At 42.1% G+C, this 22132-nt stretch overlaps 1 protein-coding gene across 1 annotated transcript in view; it reads left to right on the top strand.

The window, feature by feature from the left end:
* Window positions 1-22132, top strand: part of LOC126283425 (RNA-binding protein Musashi homolog Rbp6) — a 1171251-nt gene that overhangs the window by 344267 nt on the left and 804852 nt on the right. The window contains exon 3 of the mRNA XM_049982271.1: window positions 2803-2844. Coding sequence (XP_049838228.1) covers window positions 2803-2844 — 42 coding nt within the window. The remainder of the gene's footprint in view (window positions 1-2802; window positions 2845-22132) is intronic.

The following is a 22132-nucleotide window of genomic DNA, read 5'->3' as shown; positions in this document are numbered from 1 at the left end:
CGGTCACGCAGTTCCAGACTGAAGCGCCTAGACCTTACGTTAGATACTGGTCGAACGGCAAAAAAGTTTACAAATGCAGGCTAGTTGGAACAAGACAGATAACAAGATCAAGAAAGCCGTGGATAAAGGATGTGCAAAAGTCTTAGACGCAGGCTGTTCCAACGCTGCCGCATAGGGAGCAGATACTGCCGCGCAATAGGCTCCCATCGGCTTGTTTGTGTGAAGGCGCACAGTTTGTAGGCTACCCGCCAGGCGCCACTGTTGCACGCGTTCTGCGCATGCTCCTGCCAGGGAACACGCAGGCTGGAACAGCTTTTAGAGGACTGCGAAGAATCGCACTTAAGAGAACAGAATGAAGTGAATTTGTGGAGGAGGCCCAGAGAAGGTTTTGATGCTGTGAGAAAAGTAGAAGAAGAAGAAGAAGAAGAAGAAGAAGAAGAAGAAAGCTGTTTTCTCCTTTGCTAAATGTACAAGACTATTCCACGACATATACATCGAAACAGATACTGCTACACACGCGACAATAACTACGTCGTCACTCTCTCTCTATCTAGTAGCCACCTTAGAGAACAATGACGTTATATGGCAGATCATTATTATATATCGTCAGTAGTAACGGTCTTATCTGACTTCCATGAGGCAGAGTGGGTGCTAATTTTGCTTTTGACCAAAGCAGCCCATTATGAGTGATGTACTCAATAATGATTGCTAAGCAATCTCAAATCCAATTCCAAAACTGTGCTGGTGTTTAAAAATAACGTATTTTTCTCATTAAGCGCCGGCTCCGAACAGTATCACACGACTCACGTGAATCAGGAAACATAGCATAAATCTGGGCTTCGCTAAATAGATCTCCTAAATCTATTAGATCTCTTGAATGAATAAAGCAAGAATATCGCTGCTTGTGTGATGTTTGATGATTCCAACTAGGAAATTCCTCTATGTCGTGAGTTAGACATTTCTAACCCTAAATCGTGCTGGTCTTCAGAGAATATGCGTCACTGTAGAGCGCCAGGGGCAGGCAACATAAAATTGCTTCATAAATATCTCACGCACCTTAAGATAGCAGTTACAACTTACATCATTGCACCTGCAGCAGATGACGTAAGGTGGATTGATTAAGATGCCTGAAATATTTTCCAGGTCAGATTTATTTCGCCTACCCTGTATAAATTTTATACCTCAGATCGTTAGCCATATTCGATGATGGGAGATGGACTGTACTTCCACACGAGAATATGTGCAGAAAATATCGGCATTTTGTTGTGGAATAATACTAAAAATTACTTTCATTTATTTTTGTATGAATTGTGATTTGACAAGGATGTTTTCATTCTTATAAGGCGATACACTTCCGTCACCATATTCAGAATTTACCTACCACAGGGGTTCTCAGTCTTTTTGCATTTCCAACAATAATATGTCCACTGCTGTTTTTACAAGCTTGTTTTAAATTTGATGTCTGACAGTGTGTCTTTGTGGTTCAGATTCCCCTTTATACATAATTCACTTTCTGTTGTCTGCACGTCTATGAAACTGATGCCTGTACAACACATCCAAGATACATGTATGACAGCTTCAAAGCGAACTTTAGTCTTTCTAGTTTTATTCAAAATGTAGGTATGAGAGTTAACAGAACTGCTGATTACAAGTATCTCAACAATTGAAAACAAAAAGTTGCTTTTCTTTTAAAAAATTATTTACAAATGTTTTCTCAGTTGTTGCTCTGAAATTTTCTTTAATTGTTTTTAAAAAAATGTATAAAGTGTTTGGTGACTAAGGGAGTGAGTGTAAGATATTATGTAATAAGATTGTACGCCACGCCATTGAAAATACGTGTAGTTTATTGTAGAACAAAATTCAAGTTTTAATGAGATGTACATGCCTGTTACAGAAAACAAATGGTAACCAAAAGTAATTTTATACTCAAAATGTTTACATATAGTTCAAAATCGAAGTAAGTGTAACACTGACATGAATTAAAACCAGATGCGTACAAACGTTCTGTTTTGCAACATTACAGTACATCTTTAAATAGTGGAAGCAACAAAGACGTAATTCAAATACCTTTAATAATTTTAAAGCAACAATTGACACATATAAAGAATTAAATGTTTTCAGAACATGAATAAGCGATCCTGGAACCTTAACTCACCGTGTTCCTCCAGCAGACGTGACGGTGTGTCGGACAGTTTCTGATTACCGACTACGTTTTGAATAAGCGCTTTGAGACGTGTATAATTCTTTTATTTTCCACAGCCTTTCGTTTCCATCACGGTTCGTCATACAGAACTTTTAAGTTACTGTAGCACACTAGTATATATTAAAAAAGAGAACAAACACCATCCGAAGTTCCAGCCTCACCGGATGCAGGCACAGAGGGGCATGTGATCAGCACACTGCTGTCCCGGCCGCTGTCAGTTTTCTCCTCTTTTTCGTAACCGGTATCGCTATTTCTCAATCAAGTATCTCGCCTATCGGCCTCACAAGTCCTGAGTGCACCTCACTTACAACAGCACTCGATAGACCTGGATGGTGACCCATCCAACTGCCAGCCAAGCCAGCAGCGCTTAAATTCTTTAATTTGGTGGGACCTACTATTACCACTGCGGCAGTGCCCTTGACCTGGCGTATGTGACTCAATTTAAAGTCTGCCGACACCACAACAACGAGTGGATTACGTACCTTTCAACAGTGACGTGGTTCAAATTCAATGTTTTCAAGTGTACTTCTCAAAAATTATATTAATGTCAAATGGTATCTCGAGAAATCAGTTAACATCTCCCTTTTCTTTGCTTTCAGATTGACCCGAAGGTTGCCTTCCCCAGGAGAGCACACCCAAAGGTAAGTCATCGGACTCTCTATCTCCTAATTTAAATTTCTCGATGCAATCACCTCACAAGATGTTAAACAAAAGTTCTTGAAGGAAAGAAGTTTAGTATTTGTTCCAGAAGTACTAAGAGCAGATCACAAAATACATCATTGCCCTAGAAGAGTCGTTAAAATAGACGCACAATAAAATGTCTTTGTGGTTACTGTATTTTGCGTTCCGAAAATGATCCAAAACAGGTGACTTAGTGGGGTTCAATAAAGGACTATATTTGATATTTCTGCGAGTTCTTCCATATTTTGCTTGTGAATCTTGCTACAATTGGTTGGAAATTTAATGCAAATATAGTCAAATAAAGCAAAGGCATAAGTAATCGCACACTGTGGTTGCACAATGACTGTTCGGTAGGTCCACAGATTTTCGGGTATCTGGGTGATTGACTTAGGGAGTTTCATTGTGACAATTTTTCTGATTCATGGGCGTGACATCCAACGTCTACCATTCGGACACACATATGGTTTCGATTCTGAAGCTGTTATTATGTTGAATTATTGTGCTGCAATAAATGAATGGAAAAATATGGAAGTATACGATTATTAATGAAGTACAAAACAGTGTGGCATTACTCCAGACATAACTTCAAATTATGGCGAATTATCACCAGTTATATTCTGATAATGAACCGGTAGATAAATGTTTAAGAGTTATACGGAATTCTATGCAGCGACAGACATTCCTGAAACTACAAATAGTTTCTAATATTTAGTTACACAAAGGAAATATACCAGGTGTGGGACTATAATAGCACTGTAAGTATAACAGCATGTATAATAGCACTGATATAACCTTCAAATTAGGAAGGATAGATGTAATAAAGGAAATCAAATAAAAATTTGGAGTAGGATCTAAAGTTCAGAGAGAAAAGGCAAAAACTTTAAGACTTGTCTATGACCTTGTAATTCTGTCAGAGACAGTGAAAGACTTAAAAGAGCAGTTCAAAAGAATAGACAGGTTCTTGAAAGGAGAGTATAAGATCAACATCAAGACCAGGATAATGGAATACAGTCGAATTAAATCAGGTGATGCTAAGGAAATTAGATTACGAAACGGTGCACTAGTATCGAGATAGTGGTAGACGAGTTAGAATAGTAATGGCAAGAAAAGCTTTTCTGAAGAAGAGAAATTTGTTAACATTGAGAATAGACTCAAGGTATTTGTCTGAAGTGTAGTGATGTGTGGAAGTGAAACATGGACGATACGTAGTTTAGACAAGAAGATGATAGAAGCTTTTGAAATTTGGTGCTACAGAAGAAAGCTGAAGATTATATGTGTAGATCACGCAACTACCGAGGAGGTAATGAACAATAGGGGTGACGATAAATTCGTGGAACAACTTGTCTAAAAGAACACATTCTGAGTGCTGAAGGTATAGCCAGTTTAGAATTGGAGGGAAGTGTGGAGAATAAAAGTTTTAGACGGAGACCAAGGGATGAATACAGTAAACAAATTCAGAAGAATGTAGGTTGCAACAGTTATTATGGAGATGAACAGGCTTGCACTGGATAGAGTAGCATTGAGAGCTGCATCAAACCAGTATTTGGACTGAAGACCACAATAACAGATGTAATAAGTAATTTTAAGTAGTTACAGATCATCTGTCGTTATTCCTACGAGTTTTTCTTTTCTGTGGTATTTACTACACCACAGTTTGCTCGAGGTAACCTTTTGATCTAAAAACCGATGTGGTCAGTTACGAGAGCCAAATATTATTTTTAAATGAAGAGGTTGTTTCAGTTCAGCGCTATTTTAAGGCATCTTTCAGCTCAGGACAGTCACTGTGGTCTGTAGCAATTTGAGCGTATAATAGAGACAGAAAGCTTCAGTATGTATATTAGGAACAGAATATAAATAATATGGACTGACCACAACTTCCACGGCGCCAGAAATAAACGACGTTCATAACTGAACTTCAGTTATCACAGTCAATGTACTGTTTTCGCTTTTCGTAGATGACATAAAAATATATTTTCTGAATGCTAATGAAAGTAAAATATTTAGATTGCAGTAAAACTTCCGTCAGAAAAAAGTTGTTGTTTGGCACTCTCTTTGTACGTGTGTACATTTTGTTCTCATTAGCGGAATAGCGAACGGCTGAAAGCAAGGGGAAACTACGGCCGTAATTTTTCCCGAGGGCATGTAGCTTTACTGTATGCATGGAGAGCTGCATCAAACCAGTCTCAGGACTGAAGACCACAACACAACAACAACAACAGCGGAATAGTTTTCTCATAGATATTCTCTGAACGTTGAGGATTCAGTTTTCATCAGTACTACTTATTTTTATTGGAATAATTTCTGTCCATTTGAAATAGATGATTGTTCCAAAATTTTCTATATCTGACACAGTGTATATTGAGCTTAAGTGCCAAAATTCAAAACAATGTTCCGCAATAGTGCAAACTGCATTGAATTGTATTAATCTTGAGCAATTAATGCGTACATACAATTATTATTCAGCAGCGCTGCAATAGTTTCTAAAACTGAATATCTGAGCAGCTTTAGGATGATTCAGAAGTTAACATCTGGCTGCATTTCATCAGTTTTCTCTTCGTCCCTCTTTTCACATCAACGTGCTGGTATCTCAAACTGACAGACTGAAGTTTGCTAGAACAGTTATTAATCTTCAGGAACGTCTTAGAGCGTAATTACGTATACCCAAATGCCATTTACATTGCACTTGTGTTTTTTTCTCATGTAGTTAGCACCCGAAGCAGCAGCCACAGGGGCCCATAGAATGTGTTTATACTGTTAAGTATTTTTTGAGGGTATGATTAGGTTGTTTAAGGGGTTAGTCAAATTTTTTGTTCTTATGTTCAATAGTATAAGATACACTGACAGAAAATTTTAACTGGTGCCTGGAGGTTACACTAAACACGAATCGTTAGTGCACCATTATCACAAAATTCAGTGTAATGCAGAAGCATAACAACTTTCTTATACCTTGTATTGTTTCTAAAGTACTACTTAGTCACTGTTTATGGAGGGAATTGACCGAAATTATTTGCAATTGTTATTCTTTTTTCTAGTAAATCACTACATGCTTTTCACATAGATAACTGGTTTTAAATTACATTTATATAGTACTTATTTAAACTCATTAAGTGTAACACACAGCGCGCACACACACACACACACACACACACACACACACACACACACACAGTGTTTCCTATTCATCAATTTCCCCTGAAATACATGAACTGCGAAGCAGCAGTTATACCAGTTTGTTTCAGATTTCTTGTTATTGTGTAAATTTTAATTCACTAGTTGCCTAAGCAAAAGCCAGTAGAAATTTTTTTTGAAAAGTTTTATTGGTAGTACTGTATTCATGAACACTAGCGTTGTATCCATATTTTGACCAGTTCTTAACGATAGACTTAACAGAGGATGAAAATGTGGTGCGTAATTTTTATTAGTATGTCCTACAAGTGGCTTGCTGAAGTGTACAACACTTAACCATATTTACAACTTCTTTTTTAGGAAATAACGTAATCTAAGAACAACTGTCCGCCAGAATAGTATTCCGTACGAAAGTTCGCAACTGAAACAAACATATGACATTTTGATTACCAAAATAAGCAGTTTGCAAACGGGACAATAGGTGCTGAGGTGCTGAACATGAATGTTTTTGACTGATTCTGTGTCGTTTTCAGGTTCTAATTGCTATGCACACCTCGAAACTCTGAGCTTCCTATTTCACACGCTACTATACCTCCATACTCTGTTGTAATTCTGAGACTTTCGCTTTGCCTTCTATAGGGTTATAAATGTGTTGTGTTTTATAAGAGTTAAGTGATGCTCCATTTACAGTAAACCAATCAATTATTTCAGTGTAATATTTACATATACTTTTATTCAGCTGGTGCACATCTTGTGGTTTGGATAAAAGAATCGTATCGTCAGCAAAGAGTAATTTCTTTCAGCTGTGCATATAACATATGAAGTAGTAAACTTTTAATGAGAGTAATAGTGGAACCAGTATCGAGCCCTACGACACACCACAAATTGTGTGGAATAGAGCGGCCAGGTGGCTGGTTTTGCTGATGCACGCCCAAGAGCGGGGCCGGCTGGGTAGCAGCAGCGGCGCTTCCAACAGCTCGTTCATTACTGTCAGCTTGCCACCTCGTTAAGAGAGTTAGCCTCACACTTTGGCGCTAGCCTGTCAACAGCGGCGCCTCGCCGGCTGAATCGCGTGAGGACCTAATATCCGCCGGCATTACGCGTGCAAAGCCGCTGTAAAATTGGTTCCAGGCGAAGAAGTTCCGCGACAGCGACTCCACAACTTCTGCGAGTCCAACTTAGAACCGGGTTTACCCTATCCGCCAAGCGCAGATCGCTAGGGTCCGCAGTCTCCTCGCGTGGGAAAGCCTCTTCGGATCGATTTACTTATTTTCAAAGTAAACTGTCGGTTCAACTACGTGCGGCTGTCGCGCTTCGCCGCAAGTCCAAAAAGTATCTTAAGTGGCCAGAGTACATTCATCCTCGAGTTTCGGACGTCTACCTGAGAAAGGTGAAGTATGTTTAAGACCCGATGACTTGTCCGAAGTAGCGTTAATAAATTACATTCATAAACCGTCTTTGTGAAACAGTCGATCTATTAGCAGAAATCGTATAAAACTCACTATAGTAGTTCCTGAGATTAGCCATGACATACAAACAGAGAACGTGGCGGGGATTTTGTTAATTGCAGATCAGCCAGTTAACGCGAAATGGTTATAAATTATACACACAACCTTTCCCCTTCGTCTGTCTATCACCTAACGCAAATCGTACCAATATCCTTACAATAGTGGTGAGTTAAACTTCACTTAAGAGGATTGGAACATAAATAGTGGCAACTATTTATTCACAACCGATACAAAGGAGTTACATGTTTGCACTCTGTTACTGTCCTTCAAAGTAGTCGCCAGTGTTGTATGGAGCCCGTTGCCAGGGGTGTGAAAGGCGTAGTATACCGCTGGCAGAGCCTGTTCTGTTGGTGGTGCAAAGGGAGCGGTCTACTGCCTGTCGAAGCTCTGGAACAGTTCTGAAGCAATGTCACGAAGTGGTTTCTTCATCTTCGGAATCAGATCGGAGTCACAAGGACTCAAGTCTTGAGAGCATGTTGGATGGTACAGTACTTGCCAGTCCCACAGACCGAACAGAGCAGCCATGAGCCTGTTGTGCAAAATGATGTGTGCGTTGCGCAGAAGGTGTCGCCTCTTCTTTCGCAAAGCTGATCGCAAGTGAAGCTCCAAAAACGAACAGTAATGCTGTGCATTGACTGTCTGTCGTGGCGGAACATAATGTGTTAGGATAACACCTTCACAGTCGTATGCGATAATCGCCATACCTTTATCCATACGGGGCTCTGACGCACTTTCGACTTTCGCCGCGACCCATAATGACGCCATTCGTTGGATTGGCGTTTCAGTTTTGCCTTCGTGGCATTCGCTTCAGAACTTTTTCAGAGATACTACAGGCAGTAGACTACTCCATACCCACCATCAACAGAACAAGCTCTGCTAACGGTATACTACGCCTTCCATCATTGGCAACAGGTGCTACACGACGCTGGTGACGACTTTGAAGGACAGTAACACTTGCAAACATGTAACTCTTCTGTAATGGTTGTGAATAAATAGTTTCCACTATTTAAGTCCCAACCCTCGTACATACAAAAAAGATTGGGGGGGGGGGGGGGCGGTCTTCAGTTTATAATGTGTACATGTATAGATAGATGTGTGTAGATACTGGTCAAGTTTCACTAGTCTCCAGAGCTGCGGCAAATGTTTACTTCACTGTTTTTCACTCCAGATAATGCCTCCTTTCAACTTTTAGCACTCACCAATGCCACAAGAAGTCACTCCAAACGCCAATTAGATGTCGAAGAGATAACAATACACATATTGCACACCCTTTGTAAATTATATACAATGCCCTTCCTAGTGGTTATGTCTATTGGTGGAAACCATATCAAAATCTCTACAGTCTTCCTGAGGGTAGGCGTCATATATGGAGGGGAAGACACAGCGCGGGACTTTGTAATACATACAGATAGACCGATTTCCACCCTGTATCCCATTTTCAGTTCCCATTCGAGGGTGATAGCAGAACAAAGGAGATGAGAATGAAGGTTCTGTTATTCATTAGTAAACTGCCATTGCATAAAAAAGAACGGTCGCCAGCCTCATTAGGCAAACATGCACCAAGCACTAGCATTGTTTATAAAGAAATTATTGGAATTGACTTTACTTGAGACTGATGTTATGTTTTGCAAATTAGATACAAGACACTAGCACATTTTAGCCAGCAGTGTACCAGTGGTTTGACATGAACAACACAGAAGGAATAGTACAACGGTTTGACAACTGGCCCTCAGTAACATTCACTATTTATATATTAAAGCAGAAAGCTAATGATCATCACAGATACATGAATACTAACGTGGAGTACTACTAACAAGGACACGAGGATCTTTTATGAGTTTCATTATGGGGAATACTGTCACTGAAACGGTTGCCAGATGCTTATTATCCCTGTTGTGATTTATTACTTGCATTCCCAAGGAGCATTCCTTCCTTATACTATTAGCTTCAGTGGTACATATGGTACGTGGATCTAGTATAGGTGAATAATTGTAGCCAGCTTCTTATTATAGTACAAAAATGTTACAGAATTAGGATAGCTGTTCATTAATAGCGCAGTTGCAACATGAAACTGAATCTGGCTCAACAATTAGCGTTGGAATCCAGAAACTAAGCTATTAGTAGACTCAGATCTAGGCAGAACATTTTAGGCTCAATACAGTATGAGAAACACTACTAACTACACACACATGAAATTATAAATGCTGTTACCTCCGAACATGCGCATTAATTGATCCTTGTGTTGTTTCTTCAAGCCTAGTAGCCAATAACTAAAATGAATCGTCATAGTTTTTGCAAGTAACTGTTATACAGTATTGAGATTTCAATAAGAACAAGCTGGAAGCTGAATAGTTTAAATCTTTTCTTGGAAACTGTACTTCAGTGAAACTTTAACTATCTTTCTATTAATAGCACGTAAATTATATTAGAAACGAGATTCACTGAAAGGTAAATAAATCCACTAATCCATTATTGTTATTAAATTTTATTACAGAAACTAGCTAATTCAAGATCAATAAAACACGATACTCTGAAATATTGCAGCACTTTAAGCAAGACCCTGTGTAGGTAAATAACTGAAGACAAAATATGGTAAATGACAGGATAAAATATGGGTGCCCAAGACAATGTTTGCAGTACACAATCTTATTATTGGATAATAAAACAGGTAAACACGTAACTGGTCCATAGAATTATACAGTACTCAACTGATGCTTTGAGATGTAGGTGGCGGTTGTAACTATTTCCCGTGGGTACTCGAAAAAATAGTTGCCCTTGCTGCATAATGAGATCTGAAAATTCTCTTCTTAGCGTCTGAGTCTCATAGCGCATAGCTAAGCAGTACATAAGACTAATAACGGGTCAAATTTTTCCACGTCCGATGCAGTATTAAATAACCTTGCCGACGAACAATTTGCATGCCAGCCACCAACTAACTCTTGTCACAAAGGAGCCTTTTCGAATCCCTCCCATGCAGGATACGTTGCAGAGGGACTGCTCTCCATGTTTTACATGATTACGAACTTGCCCTATGCATGAACCAGCGTTACGAGTAAAGTTTTAACATTTCCGTTCTTTTACAAAATATTTCATTTAAAATTACATCTATAGATTAATTATGATGACATAAATGGATATAAATAATGCATAAAACATTCACGTAGATATGGAAGAACATATCACCACAGCTGTAGCCTGAAAATGTATTTATTAACTCATACGACTAGTTTCGGCTGCACATTCCGCTATCTTCAGGCACCACCACTGCCAAAAGAGTATCGGAATTCCCTGGCGCGTTTATTGTGGAGTCCAATGCCACTGTTGTCTCGAACGACATTGGTGACTGAGAAAAGCTAGCCAATCTGTACTTGTAACAAGAACACAATAAATTCCCCAAGGAATTCTAATACTCTTTTGGCAGTGGTGTGGCCTGAGGATGGCGGTGTGTGCCGCCGAAACTAGTAGTGCAGGACAATAATTATATTCTCAAGATATAGCTGTGGTTGTACTTCGTTACATATACCCGTATACCGTCAGCTTAAGTCCCTCGTCCAAGCAATAGGATGGACATACATAAATACTGAAGTAGTTGTTACATCAAAGACCATGGTGATACAGATGTCACATAAACTTAAGCAGCCAAACAAGTCGTTTGAGATAAGTGCAAGCAGCATACGTGTTGGTGTTACTAAGAGACGTTAAATATTATCAGACGATTCTGTTTATCATTTCAAGAGTTATTTTCGTTTTACTGGTATTTCATTTCTTCCGTTAGCCTTCTGGATCTCTAATGGGGCGATACTCACTTAAGGCATTAGCAGTGGCGATGGTGCTACCAGTAAGCTATAAAGTGCGAGCGCGAGAGATAGCGGTCTACTCGAATCGGCGACGTAAATCTTTACGAGGATGGCCCTCCAAGTTAGCACCACCGCGAGCTGCTGATAATTTCGTCCGCGCGCGGATAAACGCCGCAGCGCTGCGTAGTGGGAACCCCCGACCATCGCTTAGCGCCGGCTGCCTTAGCCTTTAAGCGGCCCATTGTCGGGGCCGCGCGCTGTTGCGGCGAACCGTTCTTCACGCGTGTGGGGTTGTGAGGCAGCAGGTGCGCGCCGTGTTGCTCTATTTGTTACGCGAGAACAAAGAGGGAGCCACCGGCGCGAGACAGCAAACACGGCGATAACGTAAGGAGGGGCCCGCGCCTGTAATTGTCTTGATTTACCGACCTGCGTAGCGCAGCCTGGCACGAAGCGTGTGCTTGGCGCGAAGCGTCTGCTTCCCTGAACACGGCCCGTGACGCTCCTTGCAGAAAACCACAAGCAGTGTTAGCCGAACCGTGACCATATATTTTGCTAAGAAGTTGTGGATAACTTCAGACTGCCCATTTATTGCTTTCGCCAAAGACCTTGCCGTAGCACCGGTTCTCGTCAGATCACCGAAGGTAAGCACTAGCGGGATGGCTAGCAATTGGATTGGCCGCCATCCGGGTCTGCCGAGTGCTGATGGGAAGCGGCGTACCTCAGCCCTTGGGAGGCCAATTGAGGAGCTACTTTATTGAGAAGTATCGACATTGGTCACGAATACTGAAAACGGCCAGGAGAACGATGTGCTGACTGCGTGTCCCTCCATATCTGCATTCAGTGACGCCTGTGGGTGTAGGAAGACACGGCGGTCGGGCGGTACCGTTAGCTCTTCAAGGCATGCTCCAATGGTGTTTGTTTGTTTGTTTTTTATTTATTACTTTCACTGTTGTCAGCTTCATGTGTTAAAACTTGGACTGCTGTCCCTTACATCTACTAGGGATGTTCCATACTGATTTACACTCTTTTTTTCCCAATCACTGCTGATGGGCCTGGTGTGGCATTTGACTCATCAGTACAGATGCAGGTATGTAGTACATTGGTCTAACGATAGGTGCCAGAAAAATCGCTAGAAGCGTAATCCCTGCAAATTACAGCCCAATTTCCCAACTGCGTCATTTCATGAGCTGACATAATGGAATGTGGTCATCAAGGACAGCAATGAGAACCGTGGGTTTCTGTGGAATTTGGGTGTAAGGACTGCCGATATTCAGGCGGTTGCTGATAGTGTGTGGGGAGAGTGCAGCGTCGGAAAAGTGTTCATGAAACACTACAACGCTCGTCCACACCCGAGTCGGAAAACTACAGCTGCCGTCGTGGGAATGTGGCTCTAGTTACGACCACACCCGCCATATTCTCCTGATTCTGCCTCTTCTGATTATCACCTAATCGGGGCTACGATCAAACATCGGCTCGGTTATAATTTTCAAGATTTCCAGGAAATCAGACAGCTATCCCACAGTGGACGCGACAGACTCCAGAAAAGTGGTTCGAGGAGGGCCTGCAAACGTTAGAAGTCCAAGTCTGGAGAATACGGTGGGTGTGGCAGTACCTGGAACCACTTTTCAGCGATGGAAGTAGGTTTTCTGACTCGTAGAGGGACGATCGTTGTGTTGCAAGAGCACTCTCTGCACACGCTGCCAGCAGTAGCCTGTGAATATCCGCTCCCGTTCACAGTTACACCGCACTTCCACAGAAACCAATCCTCGTTGCCGTCCTTGATGATCGCACTCCGTCTTGTTAGCTCATTTAATGTCAAAATTTGGAAATGAGCTGCACTGCGAAGTGACTGTCCTGCACCTACGGTTAGACCAAACTGATACATACTTCCAACTGTATTTATGAGTTAAATGGTGATTGACAGGAAAAAATGAAGGGTAAATCAATATGAAACGCCCCTCGCATATCCACAATCTCGAAATCTCTGTCATACGAGTGGCAAATGGTGCTTTTATTTGTAGTCGTAAATATATCCAGGGCCCCAGGACACGACTGCACGAAATCCACAAGCCAGGTAGAAAATAAACACATATTAATGGATAGAGCGTCTCACCAAGTTCTTAACTCACATTTCAGGCGATCAGCATTGGCATGCTTGTGTTTCGACCAGGAAGAGCGTGCAGTTCGTTGAAGTCGGTGACAAGAATTCCCAGGAAGTCACACTCGCACTTTGGAAATTTCTTCCTTGGGTTGCCTATTTCGTAAATCGCCAGGCCACTTTTAGATTTCTTGGACACTGACATCTTTAGTTTGCTGTCGTATCGGTTTGCATCAGACAACTTGACCTTGACAACACTGGCCGGATCATTAGTTCCTAACCGCGTGCCAAAGTGACGTGTATACTTTCGAAGTCCTATTCCGACTTCTCTACATAACTAAGTAACATACAAAAAAACTGTGAAGAAGGTCTCTTGACGTGAGAGTAATTTATAAAAGACATTGTATTCATTATATTTTAAGTCCATACAAAACGTCGCTAAGACGTGTAGAGTCGGTGTGTTGGTATTCAACTATTTCCAAAACTGCACTCCAGTCAGTCATTACCATTTTGTTTCATACAAAACTAACGCGAATTAGCAATTATTAATGTTTGTGCCTACTTTCCAGACTCTGCGCTCGCTTATGACCCGTTTTGCTGACTTCTTCAGACCATCTGCCTTCCACCATATCGGCAGACGCCAAAACGCTCCTTTACTGATGTGATGTCGCGTCTCCGTATCCGTGCTACCTATGGACACCGCGGTCTGGCAGAGGTGACTAAGTGAAAGCTTCGAGACATAGGAATTGAATCGATATCTTTATCCTTGTCAATGGGACAACACGGAGCAGACGGTTTACCTACATGAAACTTCCTGGCAGATTAAAACTGTGTGCCCGACCGAGACTCGAACTCGGGACGTTTGCCTTTCGCGGGCAAGTGCTCTACCATCTGAGCTACCGATGCACGACTCACGTCCGGTACTCACAGCTTTACTTCTGCCAGTACCTCGTCTCCTGCCTCCTGCGAACCTTCCTGAACTAGCACTCCTGAAAGAAAGGATACTGCGGAGACATGGCTTAGCCACAGCCTGGGGGATGTTTCCAGAATGAGATTTTCACTCTGCAGCGGAGTGTGCGCTGATATGAAACTTCCTGGCAGATGAAAACTGTGTGCCCGACCGAGACTCGAACTCGGGATCTTTGCCTTTCGCGGGCAAGTGCTATACTTTTTTTTATCTCATTTTGTTCGCTTGTGTTCGTTGTACCTGCTCGGGGCGGACGTCGTAAGACATCCGATTAAGTTCGTTGTTGATCGATTAACTCAGTTTTTTTATTGCAGAGGGCATCTAACCCTCTGACCGAACACGCTGAGCTACCGTGCCGGCGACCATCTGAGCTACCGATAAACGACTCACGCCCGGTACTTACAGCTTTACTTCTGCCAGTAGGGAACAATCACGTAGCCTCCAGTAATCCTGGAGCAGACGGCCACACTCCACAGCTTTAACCAGTGTGGATTCTCATAAGCCCAATACGCATATTTTCTGCATTTACCTTAGGTGAGCAGCATAACTTAATCACCCTGTACATTCACCGAAAGACACACTACAGTGCATGGCACACACGAAGTCGTACCACTATATAGATTTACTGTCTCAGACCGTTCGCATATTCAGGAAAAAAATAGTGTCCATGTCCTACTGTGGACGTCCTCTTCTCTTTCATGTAATTATCACGATTAGTAAACAGGATACAATATGGTGGTAGCATAATTGACGCACGGTATTTTTCGTGCCCAGGTTCTCTAAATCTACGAAACTGGGGTTCGCGAGAACTACGTCTTTCCGATTTAAGTCGCATCTCTGTTACATTCCCATATGGTATCTGTTAATATCCTAGCAGTGCATAGCTAAATCGTTCGATGAGTGTTCTTAGATTTCTGCCACCGTGCCCATTTAGAATTCTCTAAAACGGATGTTGACCCTGGTGTGAAATCCGAAATTCGTGGAAGATATTGGAAGTGGTATAAGTTTTAGTAAAGTTCAAGGAAACAACTTTGAAATTTATATGAGATTTAGTAAAATCAGCCCCTAAAATACTTGCAAAAATAATCAATAATCGTTTAAAAACCCCAACAAAACTGCCCCTATTAGAGCTTGGTATCCTAGCCCAGTAACATCAAATTTCGCCACACTGTCCTAAGGGATACGTTCGTCGTACGTTCCACATTAATTTCTATGGTTGTCACACGCTGTATTGCTTCTCTGTTTACGCTGAGAACTCTAAGCAAACGCCTCTGCTCTCGGGCGTTGAGTAAAAAAAAAATGGCTGTGAGCACTATCGGACTTAACATCTGAGGTCAGCAGTCCCCTACACTTGAAAGCCCGCATCTCGTGGTCGTGCGGTAGCGTTCTCGCTTCCCGCGCCCGGGTTCCCGGCTTCGGTTCCCGGAGGCGTCAGGGATTTTCTCTGCCTCGTGATGACTGAGTGTTGTGTGTTGTCCTTAGGTTAGTTAGGTTTAAGTAGTTCTAAGTTCTAGGGGACTGATGACCATAGATGTTAAGTCCCATAGTGCTCAGAGCCATTGGAACCATTTTTTAGACTTAGAAGTACTTAAAGCTAACTAACCTAAGGACATCGCACACATCCATGGCCGAGGCAAGATTCCAACCTGCAACCGTAACAGCAGCGCGGTTCCGAACTAAAGCGCATAGAAAAAAAAATGGCTCTGAACACTATAGGACTCAACTTCTGAGGTCATTAGTCCCCTAGAACTTAGAACTGGTTAAACCTAACTAACCTAAGGACATCACACACATCCATGCCCGAGGCAGGATTCGAACCTGCGACCGTAGCGGTCGCGCGGTTCCAGACTGCAGCGCCTAGAACCGCACGGCCACTTCGGCCGGCAAAGCGGCTATAACCGCTCGGCCACAGCGGCCGGCATTGAGTGAAGGCATCGTCCACTGCGTTGTCCGTTATAAGAGATAATGCCTCAGATTTAATATTCTCGGTACACTCTTGACACTGTCAGTCTCGGAATCTTGAATTCGCTAACGATTACCGAAATGGAGTGTGCCATGCGTCTATCTCCAACTACCATTCCGTATTCAAAGTCTGTTAATTCCTGTCGTGCTGTCATAATCACGTCGTAAACCTTTTGAAGCGAATCAGCTGATTAAAAATGACAACTTCGGCAATACAATGCCCTTTTATACTTTGTGTAAACGATACTACCGCCATCTGCGTATGTACATATTGCTATCCCATTGGTTTGGTCATCACCGTTTACGTGTTCATTGAACATATGTACAGTAACTGATCAAAAACGCCGTTAGGTGCTGCAATCTAGTTATCATTATCGGTAACTTACATTATTATATGGGCTTATATGAGATGCTTGCCAACAGAAAATGTAGCCAGGGGTGTATAACCATCCTTCACTGCCGTGGTTTATTATTGTTTTCTTTTTAAAGTTTCTGTTTTTGCAATATTCGTTGTTTTGCTCCAACTGACGACTTTTACTTAACTTACAACGTTTTCGCTCTATTGTATTATACTGCGCTGAAGAGCAGAAGCCAATGCTTAAAAAAAGCTGTATAAATAAAATTGGCCTAAAAGCTTTTAGAACATAACTGGCCAACGTTAGAAACAATGTTCTCGAGGAAGGAGGACATGGACGCAAGCTCAGCGAGAAAGAAGTGAAAAGGCTACGCAATGTACAGCAGAACAAAATTAGAGCGTAGACAATAACAATATAAGGTACGTTCCTAAACAGGTAATAAATGGTTCAAATGGCTCTGAGCACTATGGGACTTAACATCTGAGGTCATCAGTCCCCTAGAACTTAGAACTACTTAAACCTAACTAACCTGACACACATCCATGGCCGAGGAAGGATTCGAACCTGCGACCGTAGCAGTCACGCAGTTCCGGACTGAAGTGCCTACAACCGCTCGGGCACCGTGGCTGGCCTCCTAAGGAGGTAGTAAGTGTCATCTTTGCTGTATAGTATAGAATATGCAAGAAGTAACGTATATCTGAGATTCTAGTTCGAATGTTCAAATCTTCGCTAACAGTGTGCTGTGTGGCATCGTGTCAAATAATTTCCCGAAACCTAGCAATACAGAATCTGTTTGCTGCCGTTCATCCACGGTTCGCAGGATGTCGAGCGAGAGCTGCGTTTCGGAAGAGCTATACCTTCCATATTCGCGGTAGCTTGTGAATAGAAGCCTTTCCTTTTCGACGGAATTTACTATACTCGATCTGAGAACATAGTGAACTAACAGTGCAGCAACCCGCCAACGTTAAGGATTTTGGTCTGTAGTTCTGCGAGTCTTTTCTTTTTCCCTTACACGCGGGAGTCACCTGCGAAGAAGTAACACTGTTAAACAAATGACAGGCAACGTTGGTAGGCGTGCCGCCTGCAAGCGATGTTGGCTCGAGAGTAGGTAGGTCTGCAGGCTAAGGTGGTGTTCTTGATACGCGACACGTGTGGTTGCCGGCGGCGATAGTATTACCATATGTATCGGAGGCGCTGCCACGTGCAAGAGTGATGGGGTGTCGGGCGGTGGGTTAATTCAGTGTCACCACCCAGGAGGAAGGTGGGCTGCGACCACGGCCACTGCGGAGATTATGCTCTGTCTGGCCGGTGAATCTGCTTTACATTCGTACTATCCCATTAAACAACGATACCGGCACCTTCTCCTAAACCAAAAAGTAGTTTTTGGAACAGATCACTGGGCCGCTTAAAAGTTATCACTATTCCGACCTACACCCCACATTAATATTTATTGCTCGCCCAGCTTTCTTTGTCTTTCTTACAGTTTTTATTTCTATATTTCCTTATTGACTAATTAGGATCATGTAAAAGCTCTAATTCCTGTTCTCTCTTTGTTATTTATTATTTTTTCCATTACGTTTGAAACGTCCCCTTTGAACAATCATGCATGACTGTGCTTAAACTGACACACAATATTTTTAGCGCAACGCAATCTGACTTTCAAAAATCCCTACGAAAGAATGGCCCTGACTAACATTAACCTATACGTTTCACAAATCACTTACCTCACAAAAATCTTCGTTACTCAAGATACTGCAATACAGCGAGCACCACTACTGCCAGCTAAATAAAATATTCAAACTACTGAAGGCACTAACTACTGACAGGCATAGTTAGCAAATGAAAGATTTTAATACAGAACAGACAATGTATTTACCTTAATAGTCATAATATATAAATCAGTTCGTGACACCAATTCTTACAAATTTCAAAACTCCGCCATCTCTCTACCCACGTCCACCACTGCTGGCGGCTCGCCTCCAACTGCGCAACGCTACGCGCTGTTAGCATCCAGCTGCCGCAGCTCAACACTACAATGGCAGACAACAATGCAAACTAAACACAGACTGCGCACAGCACAGCCAGTGATTTTCATACAGAGCGCTACGTGGCGGCGGCGTTACCAATAAAAAAAACCTAAACAGCCTACTTACACGTTGTCAGCGACAGAATGTGATGAAGAGTACCGTGTCGAACGGTACGTTCGTGTCTGCAGTGGTGCCACATCCAAGCGTCCAGTCGCAGGAGGCACTGTGAGAATTTGTGCTGTGGCGGAAGCATACTGGCTCTATGTTAAACTGTTAGAATAGCAAAAGTACTTCGTAACAAATATGTCATGAGATTTAAGTCTCTATCTTCATTCACCTTTCAATAAGCCATCGGTACATCAGACCCTAAAAACGAATCTCTTTGATGAAAGTTTGGGCATGGCACGAAACTAGCAGCCGATTGGTCGGAACTCTATTTTTCCTTCCAGAAGTCGCAGACGCAGGTTTGCAACATCTTAGTGTAATCTACACTTGTCTTCCGTAGTGGTGCACTGTGAGTTTGCCTGTTACTATCAAGATGAGTGGTGGATGGCTGGTGGAACCCACTGCAGCGCATACATTGTTCCGTCAGTGAGCACCCGAGAGACTGCTGATGTTAACAGCCTCATATAGACAAACTGATTGAGTTATGCGCAGTGGTTCAAATAACGGACTCACGTTCGGGATGGCAGGGGTTTTGTGATCATGACAAAATCCTTTCATTCTTTCTCTTTCCTGTTCTTTATATTCCATCTCCCTCATTTTTATAGTGTTTAATTATCTGTTATTATTAGGTGGTTTTTTATGAAATACTGGTTCGAGGGCAGTTCTAATTAGTTGTTGTAAGAAGTAGATTAGTAAATCTGTCTGTTTACCCTGCTTTCTCGTTGACAAACTGACGATCCCGTGTAATAATCTTTGAAAAGTGATCCTCTTTATAGCCCTCCCGGTTGGTCGTACGGTCTAACGCACAGCTTTCCGGGCGAGAAGGAGCGCCTGGTCTCCGGCACGAATCCGCCCGGCGGATTTGTGTCGAGGTCCGGTGAACTGGTCAGTTAGTGGATGGTTTTTAGGCGGTTTTCCATCATCCTCGGCGAATACGGCTGGTTCCCCTTATTCCGCCTCAGTTATACTATGTTGGCGATTGTTGCGCAAACAAGGACTCCACTTGCGCGTACACCACCATTTCTCTACCACGCAAACATAGGAGTTACACTCGTCTGGTGTGACACTTTCCGTGGGTGGTCCAGCGAGGGCCGAACTGCACAGTAACCCTGAAAGAGTGGTTCGGTGTGGTGCGACGGAGGGGTGAAGTGGACTGCGGTAGTCGTCGTGGGGTTGTGGACCAATGCAGCTGCGGCGGGGCAGAGCCTCTCCCTCGTTTCTAGGCCCCCGGTTAACAACCAATACAATACAATCCTTTTTATAATCCCATTATTGTCATGACCAATTAGGAACTACAGTGTCAGTCGTAGGCTGATTCCTATAAACGGGAAATGCATGCTTCTTGTTGTTTTACAGTAGGAATACAGATAACATTAGACTGAAGACGAAAATTTTGCGCTCCTTAACGGTTAAAAGCAGCTTTGGTACACAATTAAATTATATGCGAGCCTGTGACTTTGGCTATGCAACGTACGTAGACAAAAAGAAGGGGGAGGATTACATTCAAATAAATAGCTTTTAGTCAACCAACCAAAATTCCTGTAATAGTTCACTTTTATATTACAGTTTCATTATCATTATGTAATCGGGTGGACTGTATTATTATTCGTATACGTTTCTGATTTGCGCCCTCCTTTCTGTAGGGCTGCTTTATGAACAAGTGACGCATCTCTTCAGTATCCGATTCTGAAAGGCAGATTGCGTGCGCTTAAGGTAATGCCTCACATTCACGACAAAATATTATTCAATAAGCGACAATTAGTACGTTATTACTAGTTATTAACTTCCATCAAATTGGCTATATAGCTATATCTCTAGTTACGTGCTAATTCCCTTACTTACGAACAAGAACTTGTGGCGGTAAGATGTTTTCGAAGACGTTAGTGGGGTGAAAAGAGAGGAAATGTGTTGTTACTTCGTCAAATACTGCTTGTGTGAGGCCCATGTTGACATTTCACTATGCAAATAGCAGTCGAGGACCTTCATTTGAATCGTGATGCCAGTAAAACCGCAAATTGCGGACTAATGGTTCCTGCATATTGCATCAGGACAATTTGCAGTAGTATTCAGGGTTCATGATGCGTTAATATCCGCCATAAAAACACGCGCTCTGGTTTCACGGCGGATCTTTCCATATAATCTCCTTTACTCCGAGTCTGTAGCGTTTCTGTAACTGGGCCTATATTGTATGATGGGTTGAAACCTGCACACTACATTAAGCTTTCCACTGTTCACAGGCTTTTCAAAGATAAAAAAAATCTTTATCTAGATATAAAGGAAATAAAATACGCCCTTACCCGATATTTTTAATAACGGTAGACTATATTTACAGACGCTGGTGACTGAATTAACACTGAAATAAAATCCGACGAGATATTTAGACACTCTCTTTCTGTGCACGCCAGTTTAATATAATTTATTGTATTTAGAAATGATGTGATTTTATTGGCTTAGAAAAGTCACTATTCTCTTACGCTTCTGTCAGTTATTTACGTCGTCGGTGTCATTCTTGAAAGGTATTTTTTCCTTTCTGAGGTGCTGCAGTTCATCGACACGCAACATAAGAAGAAATGAAGCAATGAAGATAGCTTAGCGTCTTGCATTTCATCCACGACGACATCATTGAAGCTTAGTAACTCAAGCATGAGAATCGTCTAAACTTATTGAAGGAACAGTCCCAGCACTCACACAGGGGAATGTGAAACAAATTCCTTTTTTCTAATCGAATTTGAATCCTGATCATCCAGAATGCTTATTATCATCATTATCATCATCATCATCAACAACAACAACAACAACATCTGACGCTAGATAAAACCGCCTCTAGGCTTTTACACTCACTGCTGTCATCAGGTAGACGCAGCCATGTTTTCACATCCCATATCGCCGCTCGAAACATTCACCCCCTTTTATGAGGGGCTGGACGTTAATCTTTCTGTGGAAATCTGAGCCATCTGAAAATCTCCTGAAATTTAAGTACTGGCCACAGGCATGGCAGGATTCAAACCTGCGACCGTAGCGGTCGCGCTGTTCCAGACTGAAGCTTCTAGAACCGCTCGGCCACAACGGCCGGCGACCCCAGATGTTAAGTCCCATAGTGCTTAGAGCCATTTAAACCATTTGCACCATAAAGGTTAGTCATAACAGCATTTGTTTTAAAATAAACCAAGTGATAATGTCTACAAAATGTGCACTCCAAAATTTTCCAGACGTTATTGACGATAGAACCTTTGAATTCTAGA

Source organism: Schistocerca gregaria, chromosome 1, assembly GCF_023897955.1.
Source record: "Schistocerca gregaria isolate iqSchGreg1 chromosome 1, iqSchGreg1.2, whole genome shotgun sequence".
NCBI lineage: Eukaryota > Metazoa > Arthropoda > Insecta > Orthoptera > Acrididae > Schistocerca > Schistocerca gregaria.
The sequence above is the reverse complement of the archived record's forward strand: the minus strand, read 5'-3'. Positions and strand labels throughout refer to the sequence as shown.